Genomic DNA, 23,472 nt, shown 5'->3' with positions numbered 1-23,472 from the left:
TCCCCTCTGGTGACCACCACTTTGTTCTCTGTACCTGCGAGTCTTTTTCTGTTTTGTTCTTTAGATTTCATATACAAATGAAATCATATGGTCTTTGTCTTTCTCAGTTATTCCACATAACATATTACCCCCTAGGTCTATCCATGTTGTTGTGAACGGCATTATTTCATTTTGTGTGTGTCTGAGTAACATTCCATTGAATATATGTACCACATCTCCTTTACCCATTCCTCTGTTGAGGAATGTTTCGGTTTCCTTCCATGTTTTGGCTGTTGTAACTAAAATGCTGCAGGGACCATGGCGGGGGCACGTGTCTCTTTCCTCATGCGTGTTTTCATTTTCTTTGGATAAATACCAAGGAGTAGAGTAGCTGGATCATATGGTAGTTCTACTTTTGATTTTTCAAGGAACTTCCATATTGTTCTCCATAGTGGGGGCTATACCAAATTACATTCCCACCAACAGTGCCCAAGGGCTCCCCTTGCCAGCCCTTGTTGTCTTTTAGTAATAACCATTCTGACAGGTGTGAGGTGATACCATGGTTTTGATTTGCATTTTCCTGATGATTAGCCATGTCGAGCATCTCTTCAAGTATCTGGTTTTTCAGGTCCTTGGGAAAGTGTTTATTCAGGTCCTTTGCCTATTTTTTTAATCGGATTGTTTGTTTTGTTTGTTTGTTTTGTTTTTGAGTTGTGTGAGTTCTTTATTTATTTTGGATATTAACTCCTTATCATATATGTCATCTGCAGTATCTTTTCCCATTCAGGAGGTTGCCATTTCATTTTGTTGATGGTTTCCTTTGCTGTACAAGTATCTTTATACTTTGATCTAGACCCATTTGTTTATTTCTGCTGTTGCCGTTGCCTGAGGAAAACATTTGGAAGCCAAATTTGCTGGCTTGTATAAGTACATGTCTATATTATTAACGTATTTCATGAATTCATTTTAATGAGATTATGCACCATTCTTAGAAATTTGAATCATTTGGTTTTAATGCTTGCCCATAAACTGTGGATTTCTTTATTTTGGGGGTGAAGTGAAAGTTGCTCAGTCGTGTCTAACTCTTTGCGACCCCATGGACTATACAGTTCATGGAATTCTCCAGGCCAACATACGAGTGGGTAGCCTTTCCCTTCTCCAGGGGATCTTCCCAACCCAGGGATGGAACCCAGGTCTCCTGCGTTGCGGGCGGATTCTTTACCAGCTGAGCCACCAGGGAAGCCCAAGAATACTGGAGTGGGTAGCCTATCACTTCTCCAGCAATCTTCCTGACCCAGGATTCAAACTGGGGTCTCCTGCATTGCAGGCAGATTCTTTACCAACTGAATCACTAGGGAAGCCCTGATAGCTTCCCTTTTGGAGGGTAGTCTCAGAATGCTCTTTGTTATTACCTAATTACTTTGATATAGTATTACAAAGCTTAATCAAGCAATAATGAAAAATAAAAATTACTTAGAAGAAAATAGTAACTAATCTATATGTAGTCACAAGATTCTCTTTTCTGAACTTTTTACCCTTTCACTCCCAAATCTAATACCATATCCATTCAGTCCCTGTATTTCTTAGGCCACTTAACTCTTTTATCTTGCCTTGCTCTCTAGAGGGTCTGCCCTTATTAAAGAGTAAGGGATTAATATGATGTGAGCAATTTGGACCTTTGATGATGCTTTTAGCTGTGCTATCCTGTGGCTTAATAAATATGACTCCTGATTACATGCTCCCTCAGGAATTAAATAAGAACAGATAATCCACTCATGTTGTTTTTTTAATGGGATGTGATCCATCCAACTTACAAAGCCTGTGTAATAGATAATCACTGGTGAGGCTTGTCATTTAAAAAAAAGAGATAATAAAGGTATGCCGGGAATTGGGAAAGACGGGCTGTGATCTGACTTTCAGATCTGGGTTTGGACCGCAGTTCCCCAGCTTCCTAACTGTGAGACTCTGTGCAGGTTTCCTGACTGCTCTAAGCTTTAGTTTCTTTGCTTTTAGGATTGAAGATGAGAGAACCTGCTTCACAAGGTAGCTGGAGGGCCCCTAGTGAGGGGAGGGTGCCTGGTACATGATAGGCGTCTGTGAGTCCTGTGCACCATTTGTGGGCTGAGGGGACACAGCAGTGGACAAGACCAGGCAGCTGCTGCCAGGATGCTCACTTTCTCCTGGGAGTCTCTCTGGCCTTTGCAGATTTACAAAACCATTGTCTTTGATGAGAGGATTTGGATGGATGTTACACAATTTAGCTTGTCCTACACTGGAAAAGGTCAGTTTTCATTCCAATCCCAAAGAAAGGCAATGCCAAAGAATGCTCAAACTACCGCACAATTGCACTCATCTCACTCACTAGTAAAGTAATGCTCAAAATTCTCCAAGCCAGGCTTCAGCAATACGTGAACCATGAACTTCCAGATATTCAAGCTGGTTTTAGAAAAGGCAGAGGAACCAGAGATGAAATTGCCAACATCCACTGGATCATCGAAAAAGCAAGAGAGTTCCAGAAAAACATCTATTTCTGCTTTACTGGCTATGCCAAAGCCTTTGACTGTGTGAATCACAATAAACTGTGGAAAATTCTGAAAGAGATGGGAATACCAGACCACCTGACCTGCCTCTTGAGAAACCTATATGCAGGTTAGGAAGCAACAGTTAGAACTGGACATGGAACAACAGACTGGTTCCAAATAGGAAAAGGAGTCCGTCAAGGTTGTATATTATCACCCTGCTTATTTAACTTCTATGCAGAGTACATCATGAGAAACGCTGGGCTAGAAGAAGCACAAGCTGGAATCAAGATTGCCGGGAGAAATCTCAATAACCTCAGATATGCAGATGACACCACCCTTATGGCAGAAAGTGAAGAGGAACTAAAAAGCCTCTTGATGAAAGTGAAGGTGGAGAGTGAAAAAGTTGGCTTAAAGCTCAACATTCAGAAAACGAAGATCATGGCATCTGGTCCCATCACGTCATGGCAAATAGATGGGGAAACAGTGGAAACAGTGTCAGACTTTATTTTGGGGGGCTCCAAAATCACTGCAGATGGTGATTGTAGCCATGGAATTAAAAGATGCTTACTCCTTGGAAGGAAAGTTACGACCAACCTAGATAGCATATTCAAAAGCAGAGACATTACTTTGCCAACAAAGGTCCGTCTAGTCAAGGCTATGGTTTTTCCAGTGGTCATGTATGGATGTGAGAGTTGGACTGTGAAGAAAGCTGAGCACTGAAGAATTGATGCTTTTGAATTGTGGTGCTGGAGAAGACTCTTGATCGTCCCTTGGACTGCAAGGAGATCCAATCAGTCCATCCTAAAGGAAACCAGTCCTGGGTGTTCATTGGAAGGACTGATGTTGAGGCTGAAACTCTGATACTTTGGCCACCTCACGAGAAGAGTTGACTCATTGGAAAAGACCCTGATGCTGGGAGGGATTGGGGGCAGGAGGAGAAGGGGATGACGGAGGATGAGATGGCTGATGGCATCACCGACTCGATGGACTTGAGTCTGAGTGAACTCCGGGAGTTGGTGATGGACAGGGAGGCCTGGCGTGCTGCAATTCATGGGGTCGCAAAGAGTCAGACATGACTGAGCGACTGAACTGAACACAGTAGTTAAGAGTACAAAACCCTGGTGTGAAATGTGAGAACAGTGTAGTATTCTGTATATTGAAAAATAGTGTGTAAGGATAGAATGGAATACTGTCCTCCAGATTCTGTACACTTTCTTGGTTTAACACTAAGTCATGTCCGACTCTTGTGACCCCATGGACTGTAGCCCGCCAGTCTCCTCTGTTCATGGAATTTCCCAGGCAAGAATACTGGAGTGGGTTGCCATTTCCTTCTCCAGGGGATCTTCCTGACCCAGGGATCAAACCTGGGTCTCCTGTATTGCAGATGCTCTCTTATGTTGCAGGTGGATTCTTTACCGACTGACCCACCAACACTTTCTTGTTGTTCAGCTGCACGATGTACTCTGCATGTAAGTTAAACAAGCGGGGTCACAATAGACAGCCTTGACGTACTTCTTTCCCAGTTTTGAACCAGTCCATTGTTCCACATTGGGTTCTAACAGTTGTTTCTTGACCTGAATACAGGTTTCTCGGGAGGCAGGTAAGGTGGTCTGGTATTCCCATCTCTAAGAATTTTCCAGTTTGTTGTGATCCACACAGTCAAGGGTTTAGCATAGTCAATGAAGTAGAGATAGATGTGTTTCAATTTACTTTTTCTGTGATCCAACGGATGTTGGCAATTTGATCTCTGGTTCCTCTGCCTTTTTAAAAACCCAGCTTGTACATCTGGAAGTTTTTGGTTCATGTACTGTTGAAGCCTAGATTGAAGGATTTTGAGCACTACTTTGCTAGTGTGTGAGATGAGTGCAATGTACGGTAGTTTGAACATTCTTTGGCATTGCGCTTCTTTGGGATTAGAGTGAAAACTGACCTGTTGTAGCCCTCGGGCCACTGCTGAGTTTTGCAAATTTGCTGGGATCTTGAGTGCAGCACTTTTACAGAATCATCTTTTAGGATATGACATAGTTCAGCTGGAATTTCGTCACATGCACTAGCTTTGTTCCTAGTAATGCTTCCTAATGCCTACTTAACTTCACACTCCAGGATGACTGGCTCTAGGTGAGTGACCACACCATTGTGGTTATGCAGGTCACACCACACCATTGTGGTTATCCAGGTCACTAATGGGGCTGACTGTGACTCAGATCATGAGCTCCTATTGCAAAATTCAGACTTAAAGTGAAGAAAGTATGGCCTAGTGGTTTTCCCTACAGCACTTGTTCTGTGCATTTTACTGTGAAACTGGTAAGATGTTTGAAACATGTTTATTGAATTCTCCTGAACGTCCACTAGAGGGTGGTCTAATCCTATTCCTATTTTTAAAGTCTAAAATGTCAAGAGTTTTCTAAATTCTCTGTTGCTTAGTTTATTTTGTATGACCTACTTAAAAAGACACCTTCATCTAGAACAGAAGATTCTGTTAATTCTCAGATAACACAGTTCTGTAAGAGAATGACAGCCTTGTACTGAGCTTGCTTGCCTCTTTCTTTCAATCTGACCTGACCAGATACATTGCCGTTCTGCTTTCTCTGTACAGAATTTGAGAGTGCATCTCGCTAGGAGACCGTCACAGTTTTTACGGTTTCATGAAGCAGATTATCTTATGGTCCAGGTTATGTTCTGAGATTAGACCCTTCAAGGGACATGTTAGCTCTCTTTCGACGGTTTAGTATATACTGCACAGATCTCATTTGTTCCATGATGGATTTTTAATACACTCTTCAAAGTTCCTTGTTACCACACCATCATTACCTTATCACGCGAAGAGTGACAAAAGCATTGAAGACTCTTGTGGTCTTTTAGTACCTGGCCTCCTGTGACCTATGGGTTTGCAAAGATTTCTTTGTTCCCTGAGGCGAATTATTTTTGCTAGAAAATACTCATTAAATGTGAAGTTATGAATTTTAATGTGCTGCTCCACTCTTCATGTGTCAGTGGTCATACTGCACATAGTATGTATCTGAAAATGGCACAAAGGAAAATTCCAGACAGCGCGGCTCTTCCTTGGGGCGGTCTCCACATGAGGGTTTGTGACGTGCTCTCCTGCACAGCTGTCAGGGTCTCCCAGAGGGCCCTTCCCAATAAAACTCCACCCATCCTCCCCACTGACCACTAACTGAGACATACACTGTTGTTACAGTGAGCAAAATGGTGAGGCTGGAACTTCTTGTGAAGGTACTTTTGTGTCTGTGGAGGCCTGCTAGTGTTTTATGCATGTGCATTCTAAGTCTGGTTACCAGATTTACTCAAATCTGCGACTGTTTCCTAGCAGAAGATGAGCAGGGTGTGACGGGGAGATTAAATCTCTGCCTGTTTAAATTCAATATAAAATATTCAGAGTACATACCATATATATGCTTATTATTTAAAGAGCATTTGGTAAAGTTTTTCATATAAAAAGGGAAGAAAATTCATGTTCATTGGTACAGTTCTTATATATTTTATTACTGACCTCAAGCCTGATAAGAGTTAAAATGGAAAAGTTCCATGGCTGCTGCTGCTTCAACTCACTGGGCCTAACTTGATATACTGATAACAGTGTTTTCGAAGTTCTCTGCCCATGTTTAATTTGCTCATTGACAAAATTTAGCATAACCTCCTAATATGTAAATTAGATGAATATGAATCATAGATTTGCTTTCTTGGTTATTATTTTTTGTTTTAGAGTGATAGAATCATTGTATCTCCAGAAATCCTTCTTAACTGAATTCAGCAGACCAGATGTTTTGTTGTTGTTCAGGCACTAATTTGTGTCCAACTCTTTGTGACCCCATGGACTGCAGCACGTCAGGCTTCCCTGTTCTTCACCATCTCCTGAGTTTGCTCAAACTCATGTCCACTGAGTCGATGATGCCATCCAACCATCTCATCCTCTGTCGCCCCCTTCTGCTGCCCTCAATTTTCCCAGCATCAGAGTCTTTTCCAGTGAGTCAGCTCTTTGCATCAGGTGACCAAAGTATGGAGCTTCAGCTTCAGCATCAGTCCTTCCAGTGAATATTCAGGACTGATTTCCTTTAAGATCGACTGGTTTGATCTCCTTGCAGTCCAAGGGACTCTCAAGAGTCTTCTCCAACATCACAGTTCAAAAGCATCAATTCTTCAGTGCTCAGCTTTCCTTATAGTCCAACTCTCATCCATACATGACCACTGGAAAAACCATAGCTTTGGCTAGACGGACCTTTGTTGGTAAAGTAATATCTCTGCTTTTTAATATACTGTCTAGGTTTGTTCTAGCTTTTCTTCTAAGGAGCAAGCATCTTTTAATTTTGTGGCTGCAGTCACCATCTGCAGTGACTTTGGAGCCTAAGAAAATGAAATCTGTTACTGCTTCTACTTTGTCCCCTTCTATTTCCCGTGAAGTGATGGGACTGGATGTTGCAAAGATATCTTGTTGCAAAAAAGTCTTTACCCTTAAGGTATTTACAGAATGCTGAGAAAGATAAGAGTACAAAATAGTGGCATAATGTCAGAGTAGGAGTCCTGGGCAGGGTTCATGGGCCAATGGAAGCACAGATGAGGGAGAGAGCTCTGACCTGAACCTGCCAGGGAGATGTGGGGTTGGGGAGGGGGGAAGCAAAGACCCCTCAGGACAGGCAGGCACACACGGGACCCTCCTCGGAGTGATGAGCGGTCGTGAAGGAGGGTGGTGGTGAGGCTGGAAAAGTAGTCTCTGAGCAGGGAGTGAGAGGTCCCTGAATGCTCGGGTAGGGAGTTAAACTGTAAGTCCTCAGGAGCCTTTGAAACTTCTAAAGGGGAGAACTGGGAGTTGGGCAGGAGCCATAACGTGACCCTGGACTCGCCCGAGCACTTTAAGTCTCAGGTTGCCGTCCAGCACCAGGACACACTGCTGGCCTTTAGGTCAAAGCCTCTCTGTTACCCAGCCCCCTGTATGCTGAGGATAACATGCGTGATGCTAAAGAGACCAAGTAGCTTAGAGCTAAATGGATTCCGTATTAAATGTAATTATTCTAGTTCTTATCACTAATCAAAGTGAAATAGCCTTTAAATAATCCTGTTAGCTATGATCGTCTTGTAAGACCCTGTCAAACTAGTTCTAACAGTGTGAGCTGAACACTCACTCCTTCTTCAGGGCCAGTAGCACGAGCTTCCAGGCTGGACTCGTTTTTCCATTTAATATAATAACAAAAAATAATCTGTACAGCAACTGATACATTAACACCATTTTTCCTGTTTTCCTTTCCATATATATATTCCTCAGGTATTATTGATGACATTTCTGAAAATCTTAGATGTAATTTTTCATTGATTAAAACTTAGATTTTTGCTGTTTCAGGCTAGGCTTTCCATAGTCACAGGTAATAGCTGTTGTATGCGACCCCTGAAGACAGATTCAAAACTGTTATGAACTGCATTATCAGTCTTCCAGACTTACACTGATCTACAGTGATATATCAATTATGATAAAAGTCATTACCTAAAATGTTCTTGAAGAGGAGTGCTAAACTACTTGCCACATTTTAACTTTTTAGTAAAATTTAATTTTTCCTCCTAAATCCATGTCTTTTTAAGCCCTAGACCCTACCAAGTACAAAAGCACAGATATTTAGTAGAGTTAAAATTTAGGATATTAAAAAATGTGGGGAGTTCCCTGGTAGTCCAGTGATTAAGACTCTGCCTTCCAACACAGGGGGTGCGGGTTTGATCTTTGTTTGGGGAACCGGGTGGAGGGAACTTCACTTTCTCCAAAGTTTAAGGGCTTCCTTTGTAGCTCAGCTGGTAAGGAATCCACCTGCAATGCAGGAGACCTGGGTTCGACCCTGGGTTGGGAAGATCCCCTGGAGAAGGGAAAGGCTCCCCACTCCAGTATCCTGGCCTGGAGAATTCCATGGACTGTATAGTCCATGGGATCGCAGAGTTGGACACAAGTGAGTGACTCTTACTGGGGAACTAAGGTCCCATGTGGCTAAAAAAATTTTTTTTATGTGTATGTTTCTGGATTTAATATCTGTGGGTCAAACAAATTCATTTAAAACAGGCAAAATTTGCATCTTAGTAAACCTAAAACTGCAATCCCATGAACCGTAGCCCACCAGGCTCCTCTGCCCATGGAATTTGAAACTTGCTCCTTAATGTTGGTGCTACAGAAACTAACTTAGAAAGTCACATGGCAATCTAGCGGCTAAGGGAGGGAATTAGACCCAGCACCCTTGAATCTTAGCTATTTGAGTGAAACTGAGGCTGCAAAGCAGCGCAGCCAGCTTGCTCCCCTGCCCCGACCCCCGTGACACACGTTCTTGCTGAGCCTCACGCTCACCCGTCTATGGCAGATGCCTCTCCTCTGGTTTTCACAGGCCCTCACCCCTGTCAGGCTGTGTTGTCTCTGAAACACACCTCCCTCCACTCTGAGCTCTCTGAGCACGCGGTTTCTCTTTTTCATCCTTGTGTTCCAGCGTCTGGGACGTGTGGCGAGTGCCTGGTAGACGGCCATGATGCTGTCTGAGGTCTAAAACCTTTGACCCCTAAAACTTTTCTGTTGTCTAAGAAAACAACCGGTCCTCACCCCTACAGCTGTGAAATCTTGGTTTACTTAGGCACCTATCAACTGGAAATCATTGTGTGAAAGAGAGACTCAGTTTTGATCCCTGACTGCTCATCACTAGCTAGGTGACCTTGGGCAGGGCACTGAAGTAATCTCTGCAGGCTTTGACTTCACTGTTTTAAATGAAGGATTTGACAGAGGATCTCCATCTGTCGAGTTCTGTGGCCTAGAGGCAATGTGGAGTGGTTGAAAGACCAGTGGACAGTGAGCGATGCTTCCTGAGTGTTCAGTGCCTTGGAGATTTATGTATATCATGTTCAAGGCAAAACAATGCTAAAGTAACTTGAAATCTCAAATATTAAATTATGTTTGGTGTAATTTGTGTTAATTATATTTTGATATATTCTTATTATTTGGAAATTGATTATTCATGTGTGGTATATGCGATCATTAGGATATCAACATCAGATTAATCAAGACACTCTGTTTCCCTATCCTGGTTAATGAAGTGTAAAGTATTTTGGGAAGTTGTGTTTTAAAAATGTTCGAGATATAAAAATATACTCAAGATAATTCGAAATATATTTTAATGTTGGTACATTTTGCTTCAAGAAAGTTTAATAAAAATTTTAAATAAATGCAAAATAATCTCAACAGTTCAAACTTTTAACTTCTAGACACTTTTTCTTTTCTCCACGATCAAGGATTCTGCTTTTTGACATTCATTTCTTCTTTTGACCTTGTATACTTTCAGCTCATTTAGAGGCTAGTTTTGAGGAGGTAGAAAACCACCTGCTGAATCTGGAGGATTTATGTGGACAGTGTGAATTAGAGAGACACAAACATACGCAGTCCCAGCAACTGGAAAATTACAAGAAAAATAAGAGGTGAGTTTGGGAAATTGGCCCCGATATTCATGTGCAATCTCAAAGTTTCCCACAGAACCTTACACACTACTCTTTATAAGTTTGGGGTGATAAACGACAGGGGTTTCAGGTAAAGCTCTTTAATAAGCTTTCCAAATATGTTTTGCTTGGTTTTGTTTTGTTGGTATCACTGTTGGTTGCCGTTTTATGGAGATGAGTTCTGAAAAGCTGAGTATGGGATAAACGGTGGAGGGAGCAATGCAACAGACAGAACATCTGAGAAAGGAGAACCCCTGACCTCGTGTCCTCCAAGCGGCAGATCCTGGGTGGCCTTTTCCCTTTGCTTCCTTTTCTTGTCTTTCCTTTAGAGCAGGAAGAAAAGGAACCTGAGTGCTGACTGTGGAAAGGCACTCAGCTTTGTCACATACTGTCCATGAGACCTTCAGGAAGTTATTGAATCTCTTAGCTTCACCGTGTGTAGCTTACAGTGACGATGCCAGTGTCCCCGCCTCCTGGAGTTGTGAGGAGTCCGCGAGGCGGCCGTTACCAGACGCAGTGTGTGCCCTGCCACAGTGGTTATCGTGGCCACTGTTTTCACCGGGCGAACCAGAGCTGAGATGGGTAATGAGATTTGGAACACTGGCGAACCAGAGCTGGAGATGGGTAATAAGATTTGGAAGACTGAAATTTTATTTGTTGTTCTTTTCTTCACTCTCACCCAGTGACTTAGATATATTAGTACATTATAGTTTATATGTTACAAAATGAAAAGTAAGTGTTTGGAGAACAGCCTCATCTGTAATTTAAGTAAAAGCCAGAGTGTACTGGGCAAGTCTTAGCATGTGTCACGTAACGGAGATAGCATTTTAGATCTGGGTGGTGTGGGAGAAAGAGGGCACCGTCAACAGAGGCAGAAGACCCCAGTCCTGGCTCCATCGGCTACTGATTCTGTGCTCTGGGGTGAGCCATTCGCTTTCCTCTATCCTGTTGTAAAACTTTTCTTGACTAGCATTTGAAAGACTTCTTAAAAGATTACATCGTTCATTAGGCCTCTTTCTGGTGCCTCCCAGAACCCTGGCAGTCAAACTTGTCTCCCCTGGGCAGAGAATTGGAGAGGTCACCTGAGAACCTGACCAGCCTGCGAGAAAGGAGCTGCAGGGACGGACACTGGGGAGCCTCTGATGAAACAGCTGGGTCTGCACCCTAGTGCCCCTGACGATGGGCCCCACCCCGCTCTACGTGCTTCTCAGCCTGGTGGTGCCTCACTCTTAAGTATGAATGCACAGCTAACGAGTATACCCAATTGAAGAAAGGTTCCAAAATGAACAGGGCCAAAATAAATTAAAAATAGTAATTATTTTTAAAGACCCACAGAGGAATGAGATATTATGATGGGAGCAGAAGAAAACTTAAGAACAAAAACTTAGATAACCTCAGGTGTATCTTACAGGAGACCATTTTGCATTTATGAGGCACAAACAGGATGCTCTAGAGAAGGGATAATTAGAGAACAAGAAAGCTCTTGGGCATCAAATACATGATTGCAGAAGTAGAAGGCTTTAAGTGAAGCATTAAAAGATGATGTTAGGACTTCCCTGGTGGTACTATGGATAAGAATCTACCTGTCAATGCAGGGGACATGGGTTCAATCCCTAGTACAGGAAGATTCCACATGCCATGGAGCAACTAAGCCCGTGCCACAACTACTGAGCCGGCACTCTAGAACTGGGAAGTCACACTACTGAAGCCCGTGCGCCTAGAGCCCGTGCTCCACAGCAAGAGAAGCCACCCCGGTGAGAAGCCCACACCCTGAAACGAAGCGTGGTCCCCTTCTTGCTACAACTAGAGAAAACCTGCGCCCAGCCACGAAGACCCAGTGCAGTCAAAAATAAATAATTTAAAAAATAAAGTTGTTTTAAAAGAACAAAAGATAATGTTAAACTTTTACATGCAAGAACAGAGAGACTGAGAAAAGCTGAGAATGCTTAGAAAATTAGAGAGTTAATTTTTAAGTCCTATATACTAGGAGCTTGAAAAAGAAAGGGAAGAGAAAAAGAGGAGACAAATTCACTAAAGAAGTAATACAAGAAAATTGTTCAGAACTGAAGGCTATGACTGAGTTGGAAAGGGTCCACCAGGACATACCGAGTGGGGAGAGAGCCGTCTTCAGTATGTGCTTCTGTACACTGCAGCACAGTCAGGGTGAAAAGTCAGGAAAGCCTTCATAAAGGTCCTAAGGAACTGCAGCTTTTCAGCAGCAACCCTGTAAGGAGAAAATGATTGTTACTGTATATTTACTTACCCCGGTTCAATTCCTGGATCAGGAAGATCTTCTGGAGAAGGGATAGGCTACCCACTCCAGTATTCTTGGGCTTCCCTTGTGGCTCAGCAGGTAAAGAATCCGCTTGCAAGGGGAGAGACCTGGGTTTGATTCCTGGGTTGAGAAGATCCTCTGGAGAAGGGAACAGCTACCCACTCGAGTATTCTGGCCTAGAGAATTCCATGGACTGTATAGTCCATGGGGTCGCAAGGAGTTAGATACGATTGAGCAACTTTCCCTTTCATTTTATTTACTTAGCCAAAGTGTCAGCCAGTGTGAAGAAATAGTAACTTCCAGGCATACAAGGGGCTCCAGTTTAGCTCATGTGCAAACTTTATCAGGAAGTGGCTGGAGGATATGCTCTACAAATGAGGGAATAAACCAGTAAGAAGGAAGACGGAGTGTGGAAGAGAGATGAGCTGCTCTTAGCGGATCTGTCCAGTTCGAGAGAAACAGAATTCCTCGGATGATGGTGAAGAAAAGCTTCAGTGGGTCTGGAGAGCAGCCCAGACAGAAGCAGGAAGATCCCCCAGAGGATTCCAGGAGCAGTGTTTTCCAGGGGAGACTGTCTAGTGTGCTTGAGCATGTTGAGCTGGGTTTATAAGCTCTGATTGGAGAGTTTGATTGTGTATTAGTGATAGGAATGTTTTCTAAAAAACTAAGCAAATAAGGCGACTATTAACACTAAGAAAATGCAGTTTTACAAGAAAAGAAATGATATAATACATGGCTCAGTTATAGATTTTATACATATATATATATTCTGATAATAATTAAATGTGGCATATGGATTCAAGCCAGAATTGTAGGTTATTGGGAAGATGCAGTGGAGGCATGTTTGTGTGGAGGGATGGGAGGGGTTGAAGGAAGCTAATCCTCAGCTTCCACAGCAGGAAATCAGTAAGCAATATTTAAAATGGGAAAAAATGAATAAATATCAGTGTTGACATGTTCTTTAGAAAAAATGAAGGTAAATACTGGAAGAACTGACTGTAGCTGCTTTCAAAAAAGCAGGACAGGGACTTCCCTTATAGTCCAGTGGTTGAGAGTCTGCTCTTCCAGTGCAGGGGGCGTCAGTTTGATCCCTGGTCTGGAACTAACGGAGAAGGCAATGGCATCCCACTCCAGGACTCTTGCCTGGAAAATCCCATGGAGGGAGGAGCAAGTTAGGCTGCAGTCCATGGGGACGCTATGAGTCGGACACGACTGAGCGACTTCACTTTCACTTTTCACTTTCATGCATTGAAGAAGGAAATGGCAACCCACTCTAGTGTTCTTGCCTGGAGAATCCCAGGGACGGGGGAGCCTGGTGGGCTGCCGTCTATGGGGTTGCACAGAGTCGGACAAGACTGAAGTGATTTGGCGGCGGCAGCAGCAGCTAGAAACTAAGACCTTGCATGCTGCCTGATGTGGTTTAAAAAAAAAAAAAAAGGACAGAAAGATGGGGAGCACTGAGTGAGGCACTAATCTGCTTCATCATGAACCCTTGTGGGTACTATTTGACTTAAGGAATATACGGGTACTGTTTTGATAAACATAATTTTTTTGTTTTTTGTTAGCTGCAGCACTTCCTGATGTATTTTGCAGGAACAGAGGACTGAAAACATAGCCTCTGATAAAACAGTCCACGATCAAATAAGTTGCAGAAACACTTTACCCTGTATTTGCCTCATTTAACTTTGTAGTACACGCACACATGGTAATGTATTACACGTAGTACATGTCAGTGTATTAAGGGTTCTGAGAATTCTTATGATAGAGAAATATGTTTGACTCACCACTTCACAACTTACTTGCTTACAGAACCAGTTTGTGTGTAATATATATTAAAATTCCGTGAGTTGGTATCCTATAGTATACCATTGAAAAATTTTTCCAAAACTCCAAATTAAACATCTGTGGTCCACAAGGGAAGAGTCTCTTAGAAATAAACCTCCTTCCTCTTTAACAAGCAGCCCTACAAACTAAACTAGTGATTTTTCTTTTCTGGCTCTGGAGGAGATAACATGTAATATAAGGGTTGGCTATATGATGTGACTTCCCTGATGGCTCAGATGGTAAAGCGTCTGCCTACAATTCAGGAGACCCAGGTTCGATCCCTGGGTCGGGAAGATCCTCTGGAGAAGGAAATGGCAACCCACTCCAGTACTCTTGTCTGGAAAAATCCCGTGGACGGAGGAGCGTGGTAGGCTATAGTTCATGGGGTTGCAAACAGTCGGACACGACTGAGAGACTTCACACATCACATATGATGTGAGGGCATTACAGTGTTCGCCCACTACATAGCTTTCCAGAAAATCTGGGTCGGACAACTCGATGAGGGTGGAGAGAGCAGGGGACTGAAAGGTAATGTCTCCTTCACCTCCAGTGCTGTGTCTCACCCCTCCCCCACCGGGGACTGGGACTGGGCGGGCAGCAGCTGTGGGAGTTGGGACAGAGGCTGAATCATTAGTACATGAACTCATGTAACCACCCCGCTCCCATCAGGGACTGGGACTGGGCGGGCGGCAGCTGTGGGAGTTGGGACAGAGGCTGAATCATTAGTACATGAACTCATGTAACTGCCTTGGGGCCAGGTTAAGGCCAGGTCGGTCTCTGACTGTTGCATTGGAACAAATGGAATCCATCCCAGGTGTTAGTGCATCTGTAGTTGAGAGTGGATATATGACATTTCATCATGTATTTGATAAGCATTCTCGGCACAGAGGATAAATTCCTGCCTCCTGTGAAAGGACGAATGTGACCCATCCCAACAGTTATGTGGCTTACATGGCAGATTCTCAGTGTGGGCAGAGGGAAAGAGCTTTAGAACACTCCTGGGGTGCATCCACCCTTGAAAAACATTTGAATCGGTGGTTTACCCTAAGTGGACTTCCCTGGTGGCTCAGTGGTAAAGAATCTGCCCACAGTGCAGGAGACACAGTGGAAATGTGGCTTCAGTCCTGGGTTGGGAAGATCCCCTGGAGAAGGAAATGGCTGCCACTCCAGTGTTCTTGCCTGGAGAATCCCATGGACAGAGGAGCCTGGGGGCTTACCGTCCATGGGGTCTCAAAGAGTCGGACAGGACTGAGCACACGCCTGCATTGCCCTAAGTGTTTCTGCATGGAAGGAGGACATCCTATTTTAGCTGGTTGTCTAATGAACATGACATATAAGCGACTGTGTAGTTGTGGGGGGAAATACCCATAAATAGCTTTTGTAATAACTCTTTTGCATATAAAGTGACATTAGTATGACTGATTGCTTTTATGGGCAGGAATAGACATCAGAGAGTGGATAAACCATGGCTGTAGGCAGAGACAAGCACTGGTACCAGTAGTTGGGCCGTCAGATGGTTCAGAAGATGGGTTAGCCATTATAAGTGTAACTGCTGGATGCCTTGTGTAGGTTTTCATAACCAATAGGAAATGTATTTTTCATCAACTAAGAAGCATTAATATTGATTATATGAGCCAAAATAAAGAACATAAGACCATTTCCATGGGTTTGTCTAAGCTAGCAGTGAGAGAAATGGACTTGAGATGTGGAGGTCAGCTTGCATTTGACTTCCCAGGTGGCTCAGATGGTAAAGAATCTGCCTGTAATGCAGGAGACCTGGGTTCGATCTCCTGGAGAAGAGAATGGCTACCCACTCCAGTATTCTTGCCTGGAGAATTCTGTGGACAGAGGAGCCTAGTGAGCTACAGTCCATGCAGTCGGAAAGAGTTAGACACGACTGAGCGAGTAACATTTGCATTTGTAGTCACGGATGTGGGGAGAAATAGATGGTAAATGTGTACATGATTTTTAAAAAGGGTAATTTCAGACAATTGTACTGAAGAAAATAAAGCAGGGTAATGTGACAGTGGTGGGGAGGGAGGGCCCTTCCAGGAGGACACGTCAGGACTGAGGCCTGAGTAAGGAGGCAAGCGCACGGGGATGGAGAGGACACCCTCCCCTGCAGAGGGGCTGCCGGTGAGTGAAGGAGAGTGAGAAGAGGAGAGTGAAGAAGAGGTGCTAAATGGAAAGGTAGAATTCAGACCTCCCTAAGTTTGTGATCTTTTCAGTACCACCATAATATTCCTTAGAATGATTGTTGAGATTCTTTCATAATAATGACATTAAAATCATATATAAGCTAGTGATCTAATTAAAATATATTTTACTTCCAGAGTTCTAGATCCTTTGTTTTCCCCTTCAGTTTGTAGCATACCATCAGAATTTCTCTGAAAATACCTGCATCTTAAAGAACAGTGTGATTTTAGTAAGTTAGCTTAATTATAAATGACTCATGATTTTAACACAGCCTTCCATTGGACTTGAAATCTGCTTTGGGGCATACTGAACTCTAGAAGCATTTTTCACTAATTCATTTAGGCTTTGAAACTTAATTGTCATCCTTTATAAACTGTCTCTTGTGAGTGGGGGGCACGGCTTCGGTTGATATGATTTTAGCGCTCAGGCATATTCTGAAAGAGTCATTGTTCCTTTTGCTTTATGTATTAAAGCTAAAGCTAAGGAACTGTGCTCTTCTTTGTGTTTGTGTTGTTGTTGCTGTTGATGTGGACTGTAGACTAAGTTTTGTTGCTGTTGTTTTTTAGTCCCTCAGTCCTGTCTGACTCTTTGCAACCCCATGGACTGCAGCACGCCAGGCTTTCCTGTCCTTCACCATCACCTGGAGCTTGCTCAAACTCATGTCCATTGAGTCAGTGATGCCATCCAACCTTCTCATCCTCTGTCGTTCCCTTCTCCTCTTGCTTTCAATCTTCCCCAGCATCAGGGTTTTTTCCGATGAGTTGGCTCTTGGCATCAGATGGCCAAAGTATGGAAGCTTCAGCATCAGTCCTTTCAATGAATATTCAGGGTTTATTTCCTTTAGGATTGACTGGTTTGATCTCCTCAGTCCAAGGAACTCTCAAGAGTCTTCTCTGACACCACAGTTTAAATGCATCAGTTCTTCAATGCTCAGCCTTCTTTATGATCCAGCTCTCACATTCATACATGACTACTGAGAAAAACCATAGCTTTGACTAGCTGGACTTTTGTCAGCAAAGTGATGTCTCTGCTTTTTAATACACTGTATAGGTTTGTCAGCTTGTCTTCCAAGGAACAAGTATCTTTTAATTTCATGGCTGCAGTCATCATCTGCAGAGATTTTGGAGCCCAAGAAAATAAAGTCTGTCACTGTTTCCATTGTTTCCCCATCTATTTGTCATGAAGTGATGGGACTGGATGCCATGATCTTAGTTTTTTGAATGTTGAATTTTAAGCCAGCTTTTTCACTTTGCTCTTTCACTTTCCTCAAGAGGCTCTTTAGTTCCTCTTCACTTTCTGCCATAAGGGTGGTGTCATCTGTATATCTGAGGTTATGCAGACTAAGTTTAGAAAAGAGGCTCTTTAGTTCCTCTTCATTTTCTGCCATAAGGGTGGTGTCATTTGCACATCTGAAATTATGCAGACTAAGTTTAGAAAAGTCTTTAGGGCAAAGAATGATAGATTTGAGATGTTATGGCATGTCTTTAGTAGTATTTGACCGGCTTACATTCTAGAGAATAACCCACCAAACTCCTGAGCTTCAAGAAATGACATTTCAGAGAGTTGAGGGGATTGTGCTGGGCAGACTTGCCACAGGCCTGGCTTTGCTGAGAATAGGACAAGGAGGAGCTAGGGGCATTCTCCAAGGTGAAGGTGACTGGAACCAGAAGAGGAGGTCTGGTGGAGACGGGCAGGAAGGCAGCAACTAAGTAGCCCCTGAGGTTCTGTGTGGAGGGTGGTTTGGGTGCTGACTGGGAAACATGAGCAGTGTCCCCTCAGGCAGGGCTTCTATGTAAAGGGTCCTCCCCAGGTGGAAGAACATGGAAGCAGACTGACTCTCCCCCTGACCCAGCCAAAAACCAGACACAGTAAATGAAATAACACTCATTGGGACACTTTACACTGGGCAGAGAGGAGAAGAGATCCTTGGTCAGTAGGAGACAAGCCCCATGGTGGCTCCAGCATTCTGCCAGCAGAGTTTCCAGGCTGCGTGCAGGAAGGAAAACCAGGTAGAGTCTGGCAGGCCCTCTGAGTTGAAGAGTGGAGCTGAGCGTCTGGAAACCCAAGACAGCTGGAGTTTACAGGGCTCAGAACCAGAGAGCAGGAATACCGAGAATCTGCAGAGGGCTCCCCGGAAAGTTCAGCAGGGGACCGGTCATTCACATGAGCAAACAACCCAGGGAGGAGGAGGAGGAGGGGACCGCACCCAGTAGGATTAGTTAGCAGTGCCCGTCAGCCAGAGACTGAGAATTCCTGGGGAAATTCCTCGGGAAAGCTTCCCTCAACAGTTGGCCTTTGACGGAGCCCCGTTCCAGACCTGCTTAACTAATCATAAAAGCAAGCATCAAAGAGATCAAGCTGTTTCCAAATAGATTAATTGTATCCCAGCAAGAATGTTTCTAGAACTACAAAAATAGCTAGTAGTCAACAAGGTAGATCATTCTAACAGGTTGCTTGTGAATGGACAAGATGCACGACACACCAGAGTTCAACTGAGGTTGCCAGAGAAAGGTGGTCTACAGGTTGTGTCATATTAAGACTTCCATGGAGGCCAAATCCATGATGCACTTTAAATATTTAACCTGTATTTCTCTTCTTAACTCTTTAGGTAACTGTGCCCATTGACAAACCAGTCCTTATTTGCCTGGTCTCTGGAAGCTGTCTCTAACACTCGCACCCTAAGTTTTCTTCTCTGCTGCCATTGTAGATGCTGTGGTTCTGTTATTGGTTATTGCTTCCTCTCATTCTGTGTAATAAAGATGTCTTATTCTGTAACGTACCCCCTCCGTAGGATCTGTGTAAGGAGCAAATGACAACAGGGCTTCTAAATGTTTTGAGAAAATTACCTCAAGCACGTGGGCCAGCTCTTCTCGCCCTTGAGAATGAAAGTCACTCAGTCGTGTCCAGCTCTTTGCGACCCCATGGACTGTACAGTCCATGGAATTCTCCAGGCCAGAATACTGGAGTGGGTAGCCCTTCCCTTCTCTAGGGGAGCTTCCCAACCCAGGGATCGAACCCAGATCTCCTGCATTGTAGGCGGATTCTTTACCATCTGAGTGACAAGGGAGGCCCAAGAACTTTATCCAACTTCTACCCTCTTAGCCACAAACTCACCAAGCCAGTAAGGGTACACATCTTCAGGACTGCAGAATGCTTAAAAGATTAGATAAGAGTGGATAGTAGCTGGTCTTTCAGGAGAGAGGTCTGGTAAGATCTTTCCTAGCCCTCAGTCATAGCAAAGGGAACTCTTCTACTGTGTTTAATACAAAAAGTATTGCTGGTCAGTACAAAAAAAATGCCCCTAAATATTTTAAAATGTGGAAAAAAGGTTAGAATTGATCTTGCACCTTATATTTTGAATGGTATTTTGCCATCTAGAATCATTGTGTTAGGTTTTTGACACGGGTTTGTCCTGGGGAAGCAGTTTAGTGTTTAAAGAAAGTATTCTTCCATCTCTGAGATGATTGTGTTTGTGGAGACATTTATCCAGGGCTCCAATCTGTTTGCATCTGTGGGTCTGATTTAGTTGACTTCTATACACGCACAGATTTAATATGCTTCTTGCAACATTCCATGGATTTATTTGTTAATGTGATGCTTTTTTTTGTTTTTATTCTGCCCTCATAACTCAACCCCTGCGGATAAAATGATGAAATAGCAGCTTCACCCTTTGGAAATATTATTAGATTTTGAGTCTAGTGTTATTTGTTGAATGTTTTAGTTTCAGGGTTTGTCATGCTAAATTTTGTGATAGCATTTGCTGAACTGAGTAAAAATTAAAATATAGTAAAAACCTAAAGGGAGGCATTTCAATTCTTCCTACTTAATTGATCTTCTGCAAATATTATTAAACTTTGGAAATGAAGAGACTCAGAGTTTTGAAATTGCAAAAGGCAAACAAGTTGTTATCATATCAGATGAATTACTACGTGGCCAAGCTTTTATTTTTTAATAAAGAATAAATTCCTCCCTAGTTAGAATAAGGGCTTCTTTTAAGAAGCAGGTATGTTTAGTCCTTCTGCAGCCAGAGTTCTTGGTAACCTGACTTGCTGAGTGTATGTCGTGTGTGACCCTGTGCACACATATGGTCAGGGCAGACGACACATAATCTTTGCACTTCAGGATTTTGGCACTGTGATTGTAGAGATGGCGTGTGTGCTAAGTCATTTCAGTTGTGTCTGACTCTGTATGACCCTACGGTCTAGAACCTTCCAGGCTCCTCTGTCCATGGGATTCTCCAGGCAAGAATACTGGAGTGGGTTGCCATGCCCTCCTCCAAGGGATCTTCCCGACCCAGGGATGGAAGCCGCATCTCTTACGTCTCTTGCGTTGGCAGGCGGGTTCTTTACCACTAGTGCCGCCTGGGCAGCCCCATAGGGATGACACCTGTGTGGAAATCATGGCGTTACAGGGCAGTGTACCAGTGTTACAGCGCTGACGGACGTGAGCCCTGTAGGAGGGGAGGTAGGCCATGTGGGTGTGATGGACGTCTTCATGGAAAAGACTTGGATACTGTTTTACATTGATTATTACCATTAACCATTTCTGATAGAGTTTAGAGAGTGACCAGAACTTAAAACTTCTGCTCACCTGTGCCTTTTCACTTGGTGAGCTGAAAAGGTGACATTAATGGTCAAGAGGAAAGTATCTGCCGTGTTCTCATCAGTGTTACCTGTCCTCCTCACTTACACTTTCCCTCGAGACTCAGTTCAGTCCTGGCTTCTCCAGGAAGCCTTTCCCGTTGGTCCTCGGTGTGTGTCACCCCCTCCTCTGTATTCCTAGAGAATCCTCAGCGTGGCTGGCATTAGCAGAGTGCTAATCTATGACATCAACTTCTGACTGTTGCTTTACTTCTGTATCCCTCACTAAATTTCCTTGAGGTTGTGGAGCGTATATAACTCAACCCTAGCATTATTCCTGCTGCTATTCCTAACATTGCTAGTGTCTAAGGCACAATACATCAATACATTTTTTTGTTGTTGAATGAATGATCAAACTCAGAGGTTGCATTCAGTATAAGAAAATGAGTATTTATCTCCTGGAAAAGGAAGTCCCTTTTCATGATATTTATCATGACAGTAGTAGTGATGGACAGAACTGGATGGATTCGGGACATGTTTTGAGATAGCGTTAACAGGTTGTGTTGGTGGATTGGATGTGGCGAAGGAGGGAGATGGATCAACCAAGGCTTGAGAAGTGTGGTGATGGCCTGAGTGGAGGTGGGGGAGACTGTAGGAAGAACAGGCTCTTTTGCAAGTGTTGCTGGGACGCCTGCTTCACTTCCAAGCAGTACTCTCAGATAGGCAGTTGCGTATGAGTCTAGAGCTCCAAGTAGAGATCAAGACAGGAAGTATAAATTGAGAGCCTGTGGATGGCATTTAAGGCCACAGAGCTGGATGAATTGCCTTGTGAGAGCAAGTAAGTTAAGAAGGGGGCCGGGACCAAGCTGGCAAAGCTCAGGCATCTTGTGGTCTGGAAGGGGCGGAGAAGTAGCAAAAGGAACTGGGAGAGGAGGAGGAAAACTCGAGAAAATGCTCTCAAGGAATTGCCAGCGGAGTCAATTGCTGCTGAGGGATTTGGATGAAAAGTGAGAGCGAACATCGCCTTTGGCAGCAGGGTGGTTGTCGGTGGTCTCGTTGTGCACAGCTGGGGTCTGGAAGCCACGCTGGAGTGGATTCCGGACTGAGTGGGAAGTGGGGGAGCTAAGTCTTTGAGTGGGTTACAAGGGTTGGGAGTCATGGCTCAGCATCTCCAGCCTTAGGTTTCCAAGCTCCCAGATTATTTCATTATGTTCCAAATGGAACTTACGCACTGCCCTCCAAAATCTGTTCCTCTTCCTGTTTTCTGCTGATGAATTCCCTTTCCTTCCAGTGATGCAGACAGGAAGCCTCCTGGTTATATACTTCTTCCCATGGGTCAATTGCCATGGTCTGTTGACTCTTCTCCCCAGCGTTTTCAAATTGGACCCCCTCCCTTCATTGCCCCTGGAGGAGGAAATGGCACCCCACTCCAGTATTCTTGCATGGAGAATCTGATAGAGGAGCCTGGTGGGCTACATTCAATGGGGTCGCAAAAGAGCTGAATACGACTGAGCGACTGAGCATGCTTTGTTGCTGTTGCGACTGCACTTGCTCCTTCCAGGCACTAATGAGATCTTCCTCAAACTCCTCTAATAGTTTCTTAAGTGCTCCCTGCTTCATTCTTCCCCGCTGTCAGTGCGTCTATCCGTCACAACTAGAACATTCTTCCTGAAGCATGGCTTTGCTTGTGATACTCTCCTGCTAAAAATAAAAGCATATCCTTTTAGCCGGGCACTCAGAAGCCTCTGCCTCTTCAACCTCGTCTCCCACCACTTTCTCTTCATTCAGCCTGCTGTCCCGACGGGCTTGCTCTTTCCTGAAGATAACCTACACCATTCAGCTTCCACACCTTCACTTTGACCCTGACTGTCTTCCCTCCCTTCTCATACCTTCTGTACTCCTGGATGCTGTTGCCTCTGGCATTATGGCTGCTAAGTCGCTTCAGTCGTGTCCAACTCTGTGTGACCCCGTAGATGGCAGCCCACCAGGCTCCCCCGTCCCTGGGATTCTCCAGGCAAGAACACTGGAGTGGGTTGCCATTTCCTTCTCCAATGCATGAAAGTGAAAAGTGAAAGTGAAGTCGCTCAGTCGTGTCCGACTCTTAGCGACCCCATGAACTGCAGCCCACCAGGCTCCTCCATCCATGGGATTTTCCAGGCAGGAGTACTGGAGTGGGGTGCCATTGCCTTCTCCGCTGGCATTATGGAGGCTGTCCTAAAAATTACGACACTTCAAGACTTTCAGGGCTATTGCTTTTCTTTATCAGGTCTTTAAACTTATAAAATTCTTCCATCATAGTGATCTTTACCTTAAACCACAGTCCTGTACCACCTGTACCACCCCAATCTCCACTGTCTTCTTGATTAAGGAATTGGGTACAGGACTCTCTTACTTTCTGAAAGAAACTCTCTTGGAAGTTTCTTGAATTGCCATGGGTCAGGATATTCTGTAAATAAGGGCCTAGAAAGAGGCACCCTGCTCACCTTTACTCTTTTCTCGTAGCAACTTCCCATTGTTTTGATGAGGCAGCCAGCAGGTTGGAAGGTGGGCACAGTAACTCCAATGAAAGCTCTTAATCGGGCAATGACTCATTACTGGGCTTCCCTTGTGGCTCAGCTGGTAAAGAATCCAC

The 23,472-nt window shown here is 44.0% G+C and overlaps 1 protein-coding gene across 4 annotated transcripts in view; it reads left to right on the top strand.

The window, feature by feature from the left end:
- DTNBP1 (dystrobrevin binding protein 1) overlaps positions 1–23,472 on the top strand; it is a 109,906-nt gene that overhangs the window by 38,057 nt on the left and 48,377 nt on the right. For all 4 annotated transcript variants that reach the window (XM_055570675.1, XM_055570673.1, XM_055570672.1 and 1 more), the window contains exon 6: positions 9,815–9,947. In XM_055570675.1, the coding sequence (XP_055426650.1) occupies positions 9,815–9,947 (133 nt within the window). The remainder of the gene's footprint in view (positions 1–9,814; positions 9,948–23,472) is intronic.

Source organism: Bubalus kerabau, chromosome 3, assembly GCF_029407905.1.
Source record: "Bubalus kerabau isolate K-KA32 ecotype Philippines breed swamp buffalo chromosome 3, PCC_UOA_SB_1v2, whole genome shotgun sequence".
In the NCBI taxonomy this organism is placed as follows: domain Eukaryota; kingdom Metazoa; phylum Chordata; class Mammalia; order Artiodactyla; family Bovidae; genus Bubalus; species Bubalus kerabau.
This window is presented reverse-complemented; position numbering and strand designations above follow the sequence as displayed.